General features: G+C 40.7%; 1 protein-coding gene and 1 pseudogene across 49 annotated transcripts in view; one reads left to right on the top strand and one right to left on the bottom strand.

The window, feature by feature from the left end:
• Positions 1 to 9,923, bottom strand: part of ABI2 (abl interactor 2) — a 122,850-nt gene extending 112,927 nt beyond the window's left edge. For 39 of the 49 annotated variants that reach the window (XM_045480836.1, XM_045480840.1, XM_045480839.1 and 36 more), the window contains exon 1: positions 9,564 to 9,908. In XM_045480836.1, coding sequence (XP_045336792.1) covers positions 9,564 to 9,680 — 117 coding nt within the window. In that variant the 5' untranslated portion in view covers positions 9,681 to 9,908. Of the gene's footprint in view, positions 1 to 9,563 lie in introns of all 49 variants that reach the window. The other 10 variants (XM_045480884.1, XM_045480889.1, XM_045480883.1 and 7 more) reach the window with 6 other exon arrangements.
• LOC123599344 lies at positions 2,883 to 3,834 on the top strand (annotated as a pseudogene).
• Positions 9,924 to 16,902: the final 6,979 nt, after the last annotated feature.

Genomic DNA, 16,902 nt, shown 5'->3' with positions numbered 1-16,902 from the left:
CCAATAGTTGTTTTTTTTTTTTCTCCTTTTTGCTGTTGTTGCTTTTGTTTCCCTTGTCTTTGGAGACATATCTAGAAAAATGTTGCTGCGGCCAATGTCAGAAAATTACTGTCTGTGCTCTTTTCTAGGATTTTTATGGTTTTAGCTCCCACATTTAGGTCTTTAATCCATTTTGAGTTATTTTTGTGTATGGTATAAGAAAATGGTCCTGGGGCGCCTGGGTGGCTCCATCGGTTGAGCGTCCGACTTCGGCTCAGGTCATGATCTCACAGTTCATGAGTTCAAGCCCCGCGTTGGGCTCTGTGCTGACTGCTCAGAACCTGGAGCCTGCTTTACATTCTGTGTCTCCCTCTCTCTCTGCCCCTTCCCTGCTCATGCTTTGTCTCTCTCTGTCTCAAAAATAAATAAACAGGGGCGCCTGGGTGGCGCAGTCGGTTAAGCGTCCGACTTCAGCCAGGTCACGATCTCGCGGTCCATGAGTTCGAGCCCCGCGTCAGGCTCTGGGCTGATGGCTCAGAGCCTGGAGCCTGTTTCCGATTCTGTGTCTCCCTCTCTCTCTGCCCCTCCCCCGTTCATGCTCTGTCTCTCTCTGTCCCAAAAATAAATAAACGTTGAAAAATAAATAAATAAAAAAATAAATAAAAAATAAATAAATAAACAGTAAAAATATAAAATGGTCCAATTTCATTCTTTGGCATGTGGCTATCCAGTTTTCCCAATACCATTTATTGAAGAGACTTTTTCCTTTTTTTTTTGATGTGTATTTATTTAATTTGAGAGAGTGTGTGTGAGTGGAGTGGGGGCAGGGCAGAGAAAGAAAGAGAAAGTGGAGGGGGGTGGAGGGAGGGAGAGGGAGAATCCCAAGCAGGCTCCGCGCTGTCAGCACAGTATCTGATGCAGAGTTCAATCTACCCCGTGAACTGTGAGATCATGACCTGAGCCAAAATCAAGAGTCAGATGCTTAACCTACTGAGCCACCCAGGTGTCCCAAGACTGTCTTTTTCCCGTTACATATTTTTGCCTCCTTTGTCAAAGATTGACCATATAATTGTGGGTTGATTTCTGGGTTTTCTATTGACCTACGTGTCTATTTTTGTGCCAGTACCATACTGTTTCGGTTACGACAGCTCTGTAGTATATCTTGAAATCTGAGATTGTGATACCTCGTTTTGTTTTTCTTTTTCAAGATTGCTTTGGCTACTCAGGATCTTTTGTGGTTCCATATAAATTTTAGGATTGTTTGCTCTAGGTCTGTGAAAAATGCTGTTGGTATTTTGATAGGGATTGCATTAAATCTGTAGATTGCTTTGAATAGTATAGACATTTTACCAATATTTGTTCTTCCAATCCAGGAGTATGGAATACCTTTCCATTTGTTTGTGTTATCTTCAGTTTCTTTCATCATGTTTTATAGTTTTTGGTGTACAGGTCTTTCACCTCCTTGGTTAAGTTTATTCTTAGATATTTTTTATTTTTGGTGTAATTGTATATGGGATTGTTTCCTTAATTTTTCTTTCTGCTTCTTCATTACTGGTATATAGAAATGCAACAGATTTCTATATACTGATGTTGTATTCTGTTGATTTATGTGGTAAGTGGTTAATATCCAAAATATATAAAGAACTTATACAAATCAACATCCAAAAAAAAATAATCCAATTAAAAACTAAGCATTTGATGTGAACAGACATTTCACCAAATAAGACATATACAGATGGCCAACAGACACATGAAGAGATGCTCCAGATCTAATCATCAGGGAAATGCAAATCAAAACCACAATCACCTCATACCTGTCAGAATAACAAAAATCAGTAATACAAGAAACAACGTGTGGAGAAAAGGGAACCCTTGTGCAGTGTTGGTGGAACCATAAACTGGTGCAGCCACTGTGGAAAACAGTATGGAAATTCTTCAAAAAATTAAAAACAGAATTACCACATGACCCAGTAATCCCACTACTAGGTATTTACCCAAAGAATACAAAACACTAATTTGAAAAAATACATGTACCTGTATCTTTATTGCAGAATTACTTACAACAGCCAAATCATGAAAGCAACCCAAGTGTCCACTGATGGATGAATGGATAAAGAAAACATGATATGGAGCACCTTGCCAGCTCAGTCACTAAAGCATTCAACCCTTGATCTTGGGGTTGTGAGTTTGAGCCCCTCGCTGGGCATAGAGCTCAAATGAAAAAAAAAAAGAAGGGATACCTGGATGGCTCAGGTCATGATCATGATTCGTGAGTTCAAGCGCCACATCAGGCTCTGTGCTGACAGCTCAGAGCCTGGTGCCTGCTTCACATTCTGTGTCTCCCTCTCTCTCTGCACCTCCCCAAGTCGTGCTCTGACTCTCAAAAATAAATAAAAACGTTAGAACAAGTTTTAAAAAAAGGAGACGATGTGGTATTTGTGTTCAATAAAATATTACTCAACCACAAAAAAGAATGAAATTCTTGCTATTTGCAACAACATGGGTGGCACTAGATGGTCTAATGGTAAGTGAAGTCAGTCAAAGAAAGATAAATATATGATTTCACTCACAGGTGAAATTCACTAACTTAAATGTGAATTTAAGAAGTAAAGCAAATAAAGAAAGGAAAAAAGGCAAACAAAAAACCACTCTTAAATATAAAGGATGAACTGATGGTTACCAGATGGTTACCAGGAGGATGTTCAGGTGAAACAGGTGAAGGGGATTAAGAGTACACTCACCATGAAAACAGTGAGTAATATATAGAATTGTGGAATCACTATAATGTACATCTGAAACTAATATAACACTATGTTAATTACACTGGAATTAAAAAACAATTTTGTAATATTTTTTAAGTTAAAAAAATTTAAAAGTTGACATTTGATCAAAGGCATGAAAAAGGTAAAAAGATCCAGTGATACAACTATCTGGGGGATGAATACTCCCGGTAGAGGGCACAGTAAATGCAAAATAAAAAAGTCTTGAGGTACCTTTCTTGCACCCAGCAACCTTGGAGTCTGCTCTTAGTTGGGGCCATCCTGCACCTAAGACAGGAAGATGGTGGCCACAAAGAAGATGAAAAAGTCGCTAGAGTTGATGAACTCTAGGCTCCAGCTCATAATGAAAAGTGGAAAGTATGTGCTGGGATAGAAGCATACTCTGAAAATGATCAGACATGGCAAAGTGAAATTGGTCATCTTCGCCACAACTGCCCACCCCTGAGGAAATCTGAAACAGACACTACATCATAGTGGCCAAAACTGGTGTCCACTACAATGGCAATAATATTGAACTGGACACAGTATGTGGGAAATACTACAGAGTATGCATACTGGCTATCAGTGATCCAGGTGATTCTGATATCATTAGAAGCATGGACAGCACAGACTAATGAAAAGTAAATCATGCAAAATTTTTCAATAAAAACGGCTAGAGTTTGTTTAAAAAAAAAATGTGGAAGCAGAACTATGCCTGTTATGTTCAAGGAAAAGGAGCCAGAGAAGCTGGGTGGCTCAACCTCATGGTTGGCAAGTTTGAGCCCCACATTGGGCTTGCTGCTGTCGGCACAGAACCCACTTCGGATCCTCTGCTCACCCCCCTCTCTCTGTCCCTCCTCCACTTGTGCTCTCTTTCTCAAAAATAAATAAAACATTAAAAAAGAAAGAAAAGAAAAAGAGGCCAATGTGGCTGAAACACAATTAGCAAAAGAGAAGACAATTACATTAGGAGAGGATTCAAGACTAAAAGCTAGATCATTTGTATCTTGTAGGCAATGTTAATTTCTAGTTCTTAAACTGAATGAGACAGAAAATCTCAGTATTTTGAACAGAACATGATCTGATTTAGATTTTTTATTTTATTTTATTTATTTTATTTTTTTTTCAACGTTTATTTATTTTTGGGACAGAGAGAGACAGAGCATGAATGGGGGAGGGGCAGAGAGTGAGGGAGACACAGAATCAGAAACAGGCTCCAGGCTCTGAGCCATCAGCCCAGAGCCCGACGCGGGGCTCGAACTCACGGACCGCGAGATCGTGACCTGGCTGAAGTTGGATGCTTAACCGACTGCGCCACCCAGGCGCCCCTGATTTAGATTTTTAAAAAAGATCACTCTGGCTTTTGCTATAATCTAACTGAGTGATAATCATATCTTGGTCCAGGTTGGTAGCAGAAGAGGTGGTAGTAGTCAGATCCAGACATGTGAAGACAGAGCCATTTGTTATCCAATGCAAAAGATAAGAGTCAAGGACAGTACCAAGGTTTTGGGCTTAGGTACCCAAAGGAAGGAAAAGCTATGTTCAAATATTATAACTGAATAGTGCCTCCCTCCTCCCCCCACCGCCCACCCCCCCACAACCTTCACCCCCCAGCAAAGATGACCACATCCTAATCCCTGGAACCTGTGAATATGTTACCTAACATGGCAAAAAGGGATTCTGGAGGTGTGATAATGATCCTGAGATTGGAAGATTATCAGAATGGGCCCAACATATAATCACATGAGTCTTTATAAAGAGAGGCAGATGGTCAGAGTCAGAAAAGAAAATGTGACAACAGAAGCAGAGGGAGAAGGGGGAAGTGAAGATGGAAGCAGAGAGTCAGAGATGTGAAAACAGAAGCTGAGGTTGCAGTGATGCCACTGCTGGCTTGGAATTTTAAAGAAGATCATGAGCTAAGGAATGCAGGTAGTCCCTGAAAGCTGGAAAAGGCAAGGAAACCGATTCTCCCCCAGAGCCTCCAGAAAGAACCCAATTCTCCAGAATTATAAAATGGTAAGTTTGTGTTGTTTTAAACTGCTAAATTTGTAGCAATTTGTCACAACAGCAATAGAAAATTAATGTAAATACAATAGTTTGAATATTTAGAAATTAAGAACTATATGTATCAGATTTTTTTGTATTATAACAAAATCTCCTTCAAAACTTGAAAACAATGCCATAGGACTAGAAGACTGTACACTCAGAAGGTATTGTGTCAAGTTAAACAAATGTCTTAGCATTATAAATAAACTGTAACTCCTTATAAACTTTTCATGCAATTTTTAATGAATTCTGGGAGTATCCTTTTTGATAAAGACAAAAAACGAGGGCACCTGGGTGGCTCAGTCGGTTAAGCATCAGAGTCTCAATTTCAGTTCAGGTCATGATCTTATGGTTCACGGGAGATGGAGCCCAGAGTTGAGCTCTGCCCTGACAGCATGGAGCATGCTTGAGATTCTCTCTCTCCTTTCCACTCTGCTCCTCCCAGAACACACTCTCTCACTCTCTCAAGGTAAATAAATAACTTAAAAAAAAATGTTTAAAAAAGACAAAAAACAGAAGTCATTAATGACATCTCTATTACTCAAAAGCAAAAAATATATATATTTCACATAAAATTTAAGGCACATTTTGTAAAAATTTTTTATAAAGTATTTTTTATTTTATTATCTTTTCAAGCAAGCTCTACATCCAACATGACCCTGAGATCAAGAGTTGCATGCTTTATGGACTAAGCCAGCCAGGCACCCCTTTAGGTACATTTTTAATTTCTGTTCTTCTGAGCAAAACCATGTTACTGGATGATTTTGCTCTTACTCCAAATAATGGACAACGGGATTTTACTATGTATCTAAAAAACAAACAAAAAAAAACTAAAAAAAAACAAAACAAAACAAAAAAAAAACCAATTAACTGTTTTATCTAACGAAAGGAAAAATGTTAATAATAAGTTGGTTTTTCAGAGTTACTCTAGGAAAGTAACAACTATAAATTTATTTCATCTACCAAACATTAAAGCAACTCCTACTATTATAAAATAGGTGCCCTCTTTTGGGGCACCTGGTGGCTCAGCCAATTAAGTGTCCAACTTCAGCTCAGGTCGTGATCTCACGGTTCAGGAGTTCGAGCCCCAAGTCATGTCTTTGCTGACAGCTCAGAGCTTGGAGCCTGCTTCAAATTCTGTCTCCCTCTCTCTCTGCCCCTCCCCCACTCACACTCCTTTCAAAAGTAAACATTAAAAAAATAGTAAAATAAAATTCTTCTATTTGTAAAAATGTAGATTCCAAGTCAATCAAAACATTGTTTAAAATTTCTGGAAACTTTTTAGATTAGGTATCAATGTTTATATTAATAAATGAAAAAAAGAACACAGGTCCTACATGTATCTTTACAGAAGTCCTTAACAATTACTAAGTCCTTTTTCACAGAGAAGAATTAAAATCAATCAGGAAATATCAGCAATTTTAGTTGTAATTTTTTTTCATCAAATTTTTTTAAAATTTTAAGTTTATTTATTTTGAGACAGGGAGAGCATGAGTGGGGACGAGTAGAGAGAGAGGGAGGGAGAGGGAGAGAGAGAGTGATTGAGAGAGAGACAGAGGGAGAGGGAGAGGGAGAGGGAGAGGGGGAGAGGGGGAGAGAGGGAGGGAGAGGGAGAGGGAGAGAGAGAGAGAGAGAGAGAGAGAGGGAGAGAGAGAATGAATCACAATTAGGCTCCTTTACTGTCAGCAAAGAGCCCGACACAGGGCTTGAACTCCCAAAACTGTGAGATTATGACCTGAGCAGAAATCAAGAGACGCTTAGGCAACTGAGCCACCCAGGTGCCTCTTAGCATCACATTTTAGAAAAAATATTTTTACTGTCACTTTTTCTAGAGGTTGAAATAATAAAACAAAAACCATCTAAATTTTTACTGAAGATGATTTTTAAATTTCTAACATTAACTGCATTAGTATCCTGGAAAACCGCTGTCTACAACACTGTTGTCTACAACGCCATTCTACCTATAGATTGTGGGTGTTAACACAGGCAGTATCTGGTCACTCCTAATGCTGATAATGTATCTGAAAGATATTTTTATTAGGAACAATTTAAACACGATACAGTTGTTTCCAGAAGGATAGCAAAATCATTTTCCTTCCTTTGCTCAATTTCCACACTAAATATAATCCACATTTAGAGCATTCTTATTTCTCTTAGTTATGTGGCTATTCCTGTGCTTAAAACCAGCTACTTAAGAACACTGAACAAAGACCCTTACCCTTTGTTACACATGATTCAACAGATTTATCTTTTTCTACTTTACTGGCAAAAATTACATTTCCACAAAATAAAGTAAGTGTTGGGTTAGTTAACTTGAGCTAGTAGTTAGGATATAATGCTAAAACAAGGCTAAACTGACTATGTGATCATATACAACCAATTAATTTTCATTTTCTACAGGGTCAGAGGCAGCATCAAAACCCCTGCTGGTCAGTTCTTTGGTCACAAGGAGAGCCAGTTGGGTCAAATGTACAGCTAGGTCAGCACAAATCCACTATCAGCATGTTCCATTTATCAACTTTACTACAAACAAATCACGTAAGAGCTGTCATCTCGTAAGAGAAAAACACCAATATTATACCCACATAAAAGAGATGATAACCTAAGAGGTAAAATCTAATCTAACATGTAAAATCTATTTTAGATGTTAAACTGAAAAAATATTTTTAAATCTAATTCCATTAATCAATAGCTATACTATGCATTTAAAAAAACCACACTAAATTATTAGTCCTATTGCTAAAACAGATAATGGTGACAGTAATGACAGAATAGTATAAAATATTTAAAAAGATGACAACCCTTAATCCCTTTAACCTCTCAGTTTTATTAATCCATGTACTTTACCTTCATGTATCAATTGTAATCTAAGAAAAACTATACCTTCAAATTATAATAAAAATTATGTTCCAAAGAGAGACAAATCTGTTTATTTTTTTATTACTGGTAATAACCGCTACCCACTTTTCCATTCTCAGTTTCTCTTCTGACCTATAACTCCCATAATATGCTGCAGTCAATGGAATTACCACTTCAGTCCTTTAGATTTGCCTCTCCTAGAGACAGTGAATTCCTTTGAATAGCATATCTTCCTCCTGGCCTTCTCCCCACCTTCAGTCCCTTAGAGTATAAACTGACACACTACATTATTCATTTGCTCACAGATCAGCCTCTCCTACTAACTACACTATGAAATTCTGTAGACACTAGGTGTGTTTCATCAACCTTTACACAGTGGCAAGCTATACAAGACTTTTGAATACATGCAGTTGAACACTGAACAACTTAATGTTTGACTCTTTTCTATCCCACTCAGTATTTAAGAAGCACCCTCCAAATACGGACCACTGTGTTTTTTTGCATGAATCTCTGACCCAAGACACATTTTTTTTCTGTTCCTACTAGTTTCAATAGTCTCTTTGGAGGGAAAAGCCTTGGATTATGCCTGGTTCCTTCTTCAATACAAATCGTTGCTACAAGATAATACAGAGTTAAGTATATACCTAATTTAGTAAAATCTCACAATAACCTCCTTGATTAACCACGTGATCCTTACAAAATTTATAAACCTATAAATTCCAACACCTTTTTTTTTTAGTTTACACTAAGACTAAAGAATGCTTCCCAATATAACTGATATTAAGAAGGATGCCTGGAGAGATGGAGGTGGGAGCGGGGCGGGGGGTGGTGGGGGAGAAGACCATAGTGAAAGAACAATTTAACACACTTCTTCCATTTCCACCTTTATCCCAAGAGAATTTAAACGTTAAGGGAAAAAATGGAGGTAGAATCTGTGACTCCAGAATAAGCCACAAAGAAACAAAAGACGCTTAATTTGCAAACTGTTTTAACCTACCCTTTCAAATAATTTTTCAAGAAGGATTTTTTTTTTTTTAATCCACAGAATCTTTTGCTGTATCCAGGCGCAGCTGCATCTCATCTCACCCAACACACCCCACCTCCATACACATACACACAGCGAGCGTTACCACTCTGAGTCTCTGTACCAAACCAACCATCTCGGGAAAAATTAAATCATGAGGATCATTTCCTAATCCTTGCTGAAAAATACTTATAATTCTTTTTCCCACAGGAAAATTAACTATTCTAACGGGATTGTCGAGGGAAGGGGGGGTGGTGGTCATTATCATGCAGCTTCTCGTTCTCCATAAGGAGGAAAATGGCAATAACTTCCAACAGACAACTGCTCTTCTACAGTAACCCCGGCTAGAAACTAAAAAATAAACAAAAATACCAGTCTCTTGAGGCATTTACATGAATATAAAACTGAGGCACTTTACTTTGCAACAACATAGCCCCTTAAAAATCCTCCAGAGCTTGGGGGAGGGGGTGATCCATCAATCCCCCCCACACCCCTGCCATATGGGGGAGCAGGATTCTGTCAAATAGAAAAAAACACTCTCCGCCTCCACCGCCATCCCGAACACTGACGGGTACCGAGTGCGGGGGCGGCCGAGGGCAGAAGAAGCGAAGAGGCGGGGACACGACACATACACCGCAACGAGGACTGATTCATGGCTTTTTAAAATGTTTTAAAGCTACAATTTCCTCCAGCCGGAGGTTTCTCACCAATTCACCAGACCCAGCTCCCACCCTATTCTCCCCCTCCCCCGCCCTCGAGGGCTTAGCTAGGCTGGGTCCCCGCCGCGGCCCCAGCCCCGCGCGCCCTGCGCCCCCAAGCGCGGCCCCCGGCCCGGGGATCCCCCGCGCGCTGCCCACCAGAGGCCCGACGCGCCCAGGCCGGGACATGCTTCACACCTGGATGTAGTTGTTCTCGCAGTAATCTGCCACCCGTTCCAGATTCGTGTAACTGTCGAAGAGGGCCCGGCGGCCCCCCGGGATTTCTTCCTCCAGCAGCATCTGCAGCTCCGCCATCTTCACATCCTCCTCCTCCTCATACAGACCGCAGAGGTAGCGGCGGCAGCAGTGCCTGGGAAACCCAAGACTGGGAGAGGAGGAGCAGCGGCGACCGCGGCGGCGGCAACTCGCGAGGAGCGAGAAACACCCCCCGCGCGCGACAGGGGAGGGGGCAGCAGAACGGGGGCGGGGCGCGAGCCGACGGACTCCGAGGACGGTCACCGCGGCGACGGACGGACGGGCGCGCGCACGCGCGCTCCCCTCCCTCCGCCCCCGGGCGCCCGAAAAAGATTCCCACCCTCCGCCGCGCCGCCCGCCCCTCCCCCACTTTCGGCGTTTCCTAGCGACCGCGGGAGTGGGGGCCGGGAAGCGCGCGGGAGTCGGGCGCGCGGTTAACCCTTCGGCCCCCGCAAGTTGCGTGGCTCGTTAAGTGTCTCCGGCGGCTTTTGTTGGTCCGAGTGAACGCGCTACCCGGCTCTGCTGTCTTCCCGCCCGCGCCCTCTTCGACTCCCCTTCGCGTTATTCTCAACCTGAGGCCGAACTCCGTGGTCACTGGACTGAAGGATAGCAGCCCACAAAAGTTCCGTGCAGCTTTAAGTGCGCCTTGCTTTCCATTTTTCTCTTCTTCTTTGACCTTATCCATCCTCTTTGGTACAGATAAGTAAATTCCAGTTTCATAATCCCGTATTTCCTGCACCCAGGCTTTTTTGCGCTTAGTTGCCCACTAAAGCTATCGCCCCCACCCCCACCCGGCCAGGTTAGTCTCCGTTCGGCTCTCAATTCCCTGTCGCCTGGACCTCAGCTTTTTGTGCTTGCCCTCTCCATGATTCTCTTCCTCACTGACATCCTTTTCTGTCATTTCTCTGGTTCAATTCCACGCCTTTTTTCTTCGTGGATCCAGTATTTAAAGTTCTGAAAATGGTTTTGCTGATGATAATTTTCTTACTCACATGGCTGCTACAGGGATAAGATAATAGTATATGTGAAAGCACTTTGAAAAACGTTAAATGCTACAAAAATTCAAGGTAGATCATTTTGATTTTCGGAGTTACTCTGTTCTTGTTCCCCACATACTGTATGTTTTCCTAAATCTTGACTACTCCACACAATGTAATCTTTTAAAAAACCTAAAATTTTAAACACCTAAAATATTAGACAACTGCTGAGTTGCCCATGACCTTAATTTATACCGTGGTAAATCAAGGTTGACTACATTTGCAGTTTAGAACAGGATCCATTATTTCAGGTCTCGTTCTTGCTTTTTGTGATATCTTTGTCCTTCTACGGTGATTCCCCCGCCACCTTTTTTTCCCAGATGCTGGGGCAAACTATATTATACTTCCTTGAAAAATCATTTGAATGTTATGCCATTCCAAATTTTTGGAGCAATCTCTGGTGTTATTATATTGGGTGTTTGACATACACATTAGCAAGTTATTTTGAATTTTCGATGTGGAACCCAAATTAAAGAATACTGAAAATGTCCAGTCTATCTAGTTTTATTCTTACATAACCTCTTCAAACATTTTTTTTCATATTTTTTTTTATTTATTTTGAGAGAGAGACAAAGCATGAGCAGGGGGGGTAGAGAGAGAGGAGAGAAAGAGAGAATCTCAAGCAGGCTCCAGACTGTCAGCACAGAGCCAGACTTGGGACTGGAACCCACAAACTGAGAGATGTGACCTGAGCTGAAGTGGAGTCCGATGCTTAACTGACTGAGCCACCCAGGTGCCCCAAACATCTTTTGCATTAGTGGTTCTCAAACTTAAGTATAAGGAGCTTGTTAAAAATGAAAGCTGTAGCATCACATTTTAGGGATTCATTAGAGAGCAGTAGTGATGGAATGGGATAGTTACTTAAATGACACATAAACTTGCTTCAAGGAATAAAATAGTATGAATAATCAAGTGAATAAAACAAATTGGATGAAACTTTTGTTTCAAACCTGAGTAAATCAAAAGGCAAGTGTTGAACTGTAACAAGCCCACCAGGTGAGTTAAGTGGTAAACGGACTCTTTCCCCATTATACTTATTTCTACCTAGCATTCTTTCAAATACTTCTTAGCAATTAGTCCAATAAACAGATCTCCCTGAGGGATAATGGTTATCCTAGGAATCACTGCCTGAAAATACTGGTACTTTCTTAAATTGACTGGTGACAACCTCTTTGGATCTTCTTTATCTGAAAAAAACAAAGGTTTTAACTCAGGTATCTTGTTCTCAGACTTCAGCATGGATTGGAATCACTTTGGGGGCTTGTTAAAATACAGGATTGTTGGGGGCACCTGGGTGGCTCAGTCGGTTAGGCATCCGACTTCGGCTCAGGTCACGATCTCACCGTCCTTGAGTTCGAGCCCCGCGTCAGGCTCTGTGCTGACCGCTCAGAGCCTGGAGCCTGTTTCAGATTCTGTGTCTCCCTCTCTCTCTGACCCTCCCCCATTCATGCTGTCTCTCCCTGTCTCAAAAATAAATAAGCATTAAAGAATTTAAAAAAAAAAATACAGGATTGTTGTGGCATCTGGGTGGCTCAGTTAAGCATCCAACTTCGGTTCAGGCCATGATCTCATGGTTCGTGAGTTCAAGCCCTGCCTTGGGCTGTAAGCACATAGCCCACTTGAGATCCTCTGTCTTCTCTCTTCGCTCCTCCCCTGCTCGTGCTTGTGCTCGCTCGCGTGTTCTCTATCTTAAAAATAAATAAACATTAAAAAGAATTTTTTTTTAATTTTTTTTTTTAACGTTTATTTATTTTTGAGACAGAGAGAGACAGAGCATGAACAGGGGAGGGGCAGAGAGAGAGGGAGATACAGAATCTGAAACAGGCTCCAGGCTCTGAGCTGTCAGCACAGAGCCCGACGCGGGGCTCGAACTCACGGACCGTGAGATCGTGACCTGAGCTGAAGTCGGATGCTTAACCGACCGAGCCACGCAGGCGCCCCAAAAAGAATTTTTAAAAAATAGGATTGCTAGCACCCACCCGCAGAGATTCTGATTCAGTTGGTCTGACCCAATTTATAGTTCTGGCCCAAGCAATGCTGATGAAATGGCCCTTCTGGCTCTGAAGGTGTATGATTGTAATTTCTGGCAGCTGGGAATCACCACTAAGCAAGGAGCTTTTAACACTGAGCAGACAATTAGGAATCGCCTCACACTTTTCAGAATGGCTAAAATCAACAACACAAGAAACAACAGGTGTTGGCAAAGATGTGGGAAAAAAGGAACCTTTTTGTACCGTTGGTAGGCATGCCAAGTGGTGCAGCCACTGGGGAAAGCAGTATGGAGTTTCCTCAAAAAGTTAAAAATAGAACTACCTTATGATCCAGTAATTGTAGTATTGGTACCCAAAAAGTACAAAAACACTAATTTAAAGGGATAGTATACCTGATGTTTATAGCAGCATTATTTACAATAGGCAAGATAGGGAAGCAACCCCAGTGTCTATCAATTGATGAATGGATAAAGATGTAATACAAACATACACGCAATGGGATATTATTAAACCATAAAAAAAAAAAGAATGAAATCTTGCCATTTGCAATGACATAGATAGACCTAAAGAGTATAATGCTAAGTGAAATAAGAGAAAGACAAATAGCATATGATTTTACATGATTTTATTCATGTGTGGAATTTAAGAAATAAATCAGCCAAGGGAAAAAAAAATACAAACCAAGAAACAGAGTCTTTAAATTATAGGGAACAAACTCATCGTTACCAGAAGGGTGGTGGGTGAGGGGACAGATTAAATAGATGATGGGGAATAAGGAGTGCACTTGTCCTGATGAGCACCAGTTGATATACGGAACTGTTGAATCACTGTATTATACACCTAAAACTAAGATAACACTGTGTTAACTAACTGGGATTAAAATAAAAACTTAAAAACCACTCAGCAGAATCTAAGGATCCAAGTATTTAGATAGATATCAGCTGCCACCATGATAATTTAAGCAAAAAGGAAGACAACTAGAAGTTCTATAAAAATATATGTATCGTGTGTATATATATTATCTGAGTGGTGGGATTATAAGAATTTTTGATTTTGTTCATCCTTTTCCTACAATAAACATGGATTACTTTTCGAAGAGTCCAGTGAAACTATTATCTCCCAAAATTAGAGCAAATATTTTTATTAATACTGCCCAAGCTTACATTTTTAAATTTTTTAAATGTTTTTTTAATATTTTTATATTTTATTTTTATTTTTTAATGTTTATTTTTGAAAGAGAGATAGAATGTGAGTGGGGGAGGGGCAGAGGGAGATTACAGGACTAGAAGCAGGCTCCAGGCTCTGCACTGTCAGCACAGAGCCCGACTTGGGGCTCAAACTCACAAACCGTGAGATCGTGACCTGAGCCGAAGTCAGATGCTTAACCAACTGAGCCATCCAGGCACCCCCATTTTTTTATTTTTGAGAGAGAGAGTGACAGAGAGTGAGCAGGGGAGGGACAGAGAGAGAGGGAGACACAGAATCTGAAGCAGGCTCCAGGCTCCACGCTGTCAGCACAGAGCCTGACTTGGGGCTTGAACCCACGAACTGTGAGATCATGACCTGAGCTGAAGTTGGATGCTTAATCGACTGAGCTGCCTAGGCGCCCCCCAAGGTAACATTTTTAAAGCAATTTTATCATCAGCTTGATTAAAAGTAAGCAGTATAGATTTTTTTTTAACGTTTATTATTTTTAAGAGAGGAGAGAGAGAGAAAGCAGGGGAGGGGCAGAGGTGGGGGGGGGGGGCAGAGAATCTGAAGCAGGCTCTGTGCTGACAGCAGCTAGCCCGATGTGGAGCTTGAACTCATGAACTACAAGATCATGACCCAAGTCGAAATCGGACTCAACTCACTGAGACACCCAGGTGCCCCAATGTTTTTAAAAAAATGTTTATTTATTTTAGGAGTGAGAGAGAGAGTGTAGGGAAGGGGCAGAGAGAAAGGATCTCAAGCAGTCTCTGCACTGTCAGTACAGAGCCTGATGCAGGGCTCAAACTCACGAACCCTGAGTCATGACCTGAGCTGAAATCAGGAGTCAGATGCTTAATCTACTGAGCCATCCAGGCACCCCACTGATTCAAACTAAGCATTAAATATTCCTGGATTTTTTGCATATTAATCCACTCATACCAAATACAGTTGATTCTTTTAAAAATCGAATTGCAATCCTTCCTTCCTTCTTCCTTCCCTCTTTCTCTCTTTCCCTTTCTTTCTTTCTTTCTTTCTTTCTTTACTTTCTTTTCTTTTCTCTCTCTCTCTCCCTCTCTCTCTCTCTCTCTCTCTCTCCCTTTCGTAAGCTTCACACCAGCACAGGAACTCAACACAGGACTTAAACACAGGACTCTGAGATCAGGACCGGAGCTGGTATAAGAGTTGGACACTTAACAGATTGAGCCCCCCAGGTGCCCCAAATTGCAGTTCTCTATAACCAATAAATTATAACTTGGCTTTGGCCAAAACTGTAATCCTCATTACCGTCTCTGGAAATAAATAATCTTGTTTTACATCATCTACAGATCTGATAAGCAAGACTTTCGGGTTCATCATAGCCTCATGTTGAGCAAATCAAGGCAAAAAAGAGGAGCCTGATGGCTTACCCTTATAAACCTCGCTTAGTTGTTCAGACTACTGTTAGTATACAGTAGTCCCCTGTTACCATAGGGAATGCTTTCCAAGACCCCCAGTGGATGCCTGAAACCTTGAATAGTACTGAGCCCTACATATACTATTTTCTCCTATACAGACATACCTAGGATAAAGTTTAATTTATAAATTAGGCACAGTAAGAAATTAATAACAAGTAACAATAGAACAATTATACTGTAATAAAAGGTATATGAATGTGCTATGTCTCTCTCAAAATATTTTGTTATACTGTACTCAACCTTAAGATGATGTGAGATGATGCCTATGTGATGAGATGAAGTGAAGTGAATGAGGTAGGCATTGCAATGTAGGAATAGGCATCTCCTTCCCGACTGCAGTTGATGTCTGGTAACTGAAACCACAGAAAGTGAAACTGTGGATAGGGGGAACGACTGTACCTTAAATTTGGCCAGTTCTAAATGGACCTTAAGGGATTCACAATTATTCAATATTTCATCATTGTAGTCATAAGACTGGTGAAAAAGTGTCAAATTCCTCTGCTGGAATAAAGACATACTATGTGGAATTACTCTGATGTATATCATTCTAGTAACTGTATCCTTAAGTGAAGAAATTAAGGATTTGTTAATTTCTTAAGAAATTAAAGAAATAAATGTTGTTTAACGGAACTGTTTACATTGCTCATCTTACAACATCTATGAGACATACCCATTCACTCCAGACTTTCCACTCAGATTCTTTCTGCACACCACTGACATGCTAATTAACCATAACCATTGTTTTCACTATTAACTCTTTGCCCTGAAATTTTCTTTTTTTTAAGTTTATTTATTTATTTTGAGAGAGAACTAGACAGTGCAAGTGGGGGAGGGGCAGAAAACAGAGGGAGAATGAGAATCCCAAGCAGACTCTGTGCTGCCAGCTCAGAGCCTGAAATGGGGCTGGAACTCATGAAACCTCAAGATCACGACTGGAGCAGAAATCAAGAGTCAGACACCCAACCGACTGAGCCACCAACGCACCCCTCTCTCTTTTAAATGGCATCAACCTATCAGCTTTAGTATCCTTAATATTATTAAGAATGTCAATCAGTACTTAGTGTAAATGGATTTTCTCATAAATTTTTAAAATCTATTAAAGAGTAGCATCTATGGCACCTAAAGAATAAAACCAGCTGTTTCCTATCTGCACAAAGTATTTCCTGTAATAATTGTCCATTTTCCTCTTTTTACATTAAATGCTTGGAAACTATTAAATAAGAATGTCTTCCTTCTTCATGAAGATACTTTTGTGATGTTTTCCTTTTTTTTTTTTTTAATGTTTATCTATTTTTGAGAGAGAGCACGAGTGGGGGGAGAGAAGAGAGAGAGGGAGATACAGAATCTGAAGCAGACTCTAGACTCCGAGCTGTCAGCACAGAGCCAGACGCAGGGCTGAAACCCACAAACTGTGAGATCATGACCTGAGCTGAACTCGGATGCATAACCAACTGAGCCACCCAGGTGCCCCATGATGTTTTCCTTTTTTACCTTGAGAAACTCAAAACTAGTTTTCTGGCTGCCATATGATTTTTTCAGGCAATACCAAGTCGGATATATATGTATACATATTTTATATATGTAATAACATATTTCAGTGAAGGAATAT

This window comes from Leopardus geoffroyi, chromosome C1 (assembly GCF_018350155.1).
Source record: "Leopardus geoffroyi isolate Oge1 chromosome C1, O.geoffroyi_Oge1_pat1.0, whole genome shotgun sequence".
NCBI classification, from domain to species: Eukaryota; Metazoa; Chordata; class Mammalia; order Carnivora; family Felidae; genus Leopardus; species Leopardus geoffroyi.
This window is presented reverse-complemented; position numbering and strand designations above follow the sequence as displayed.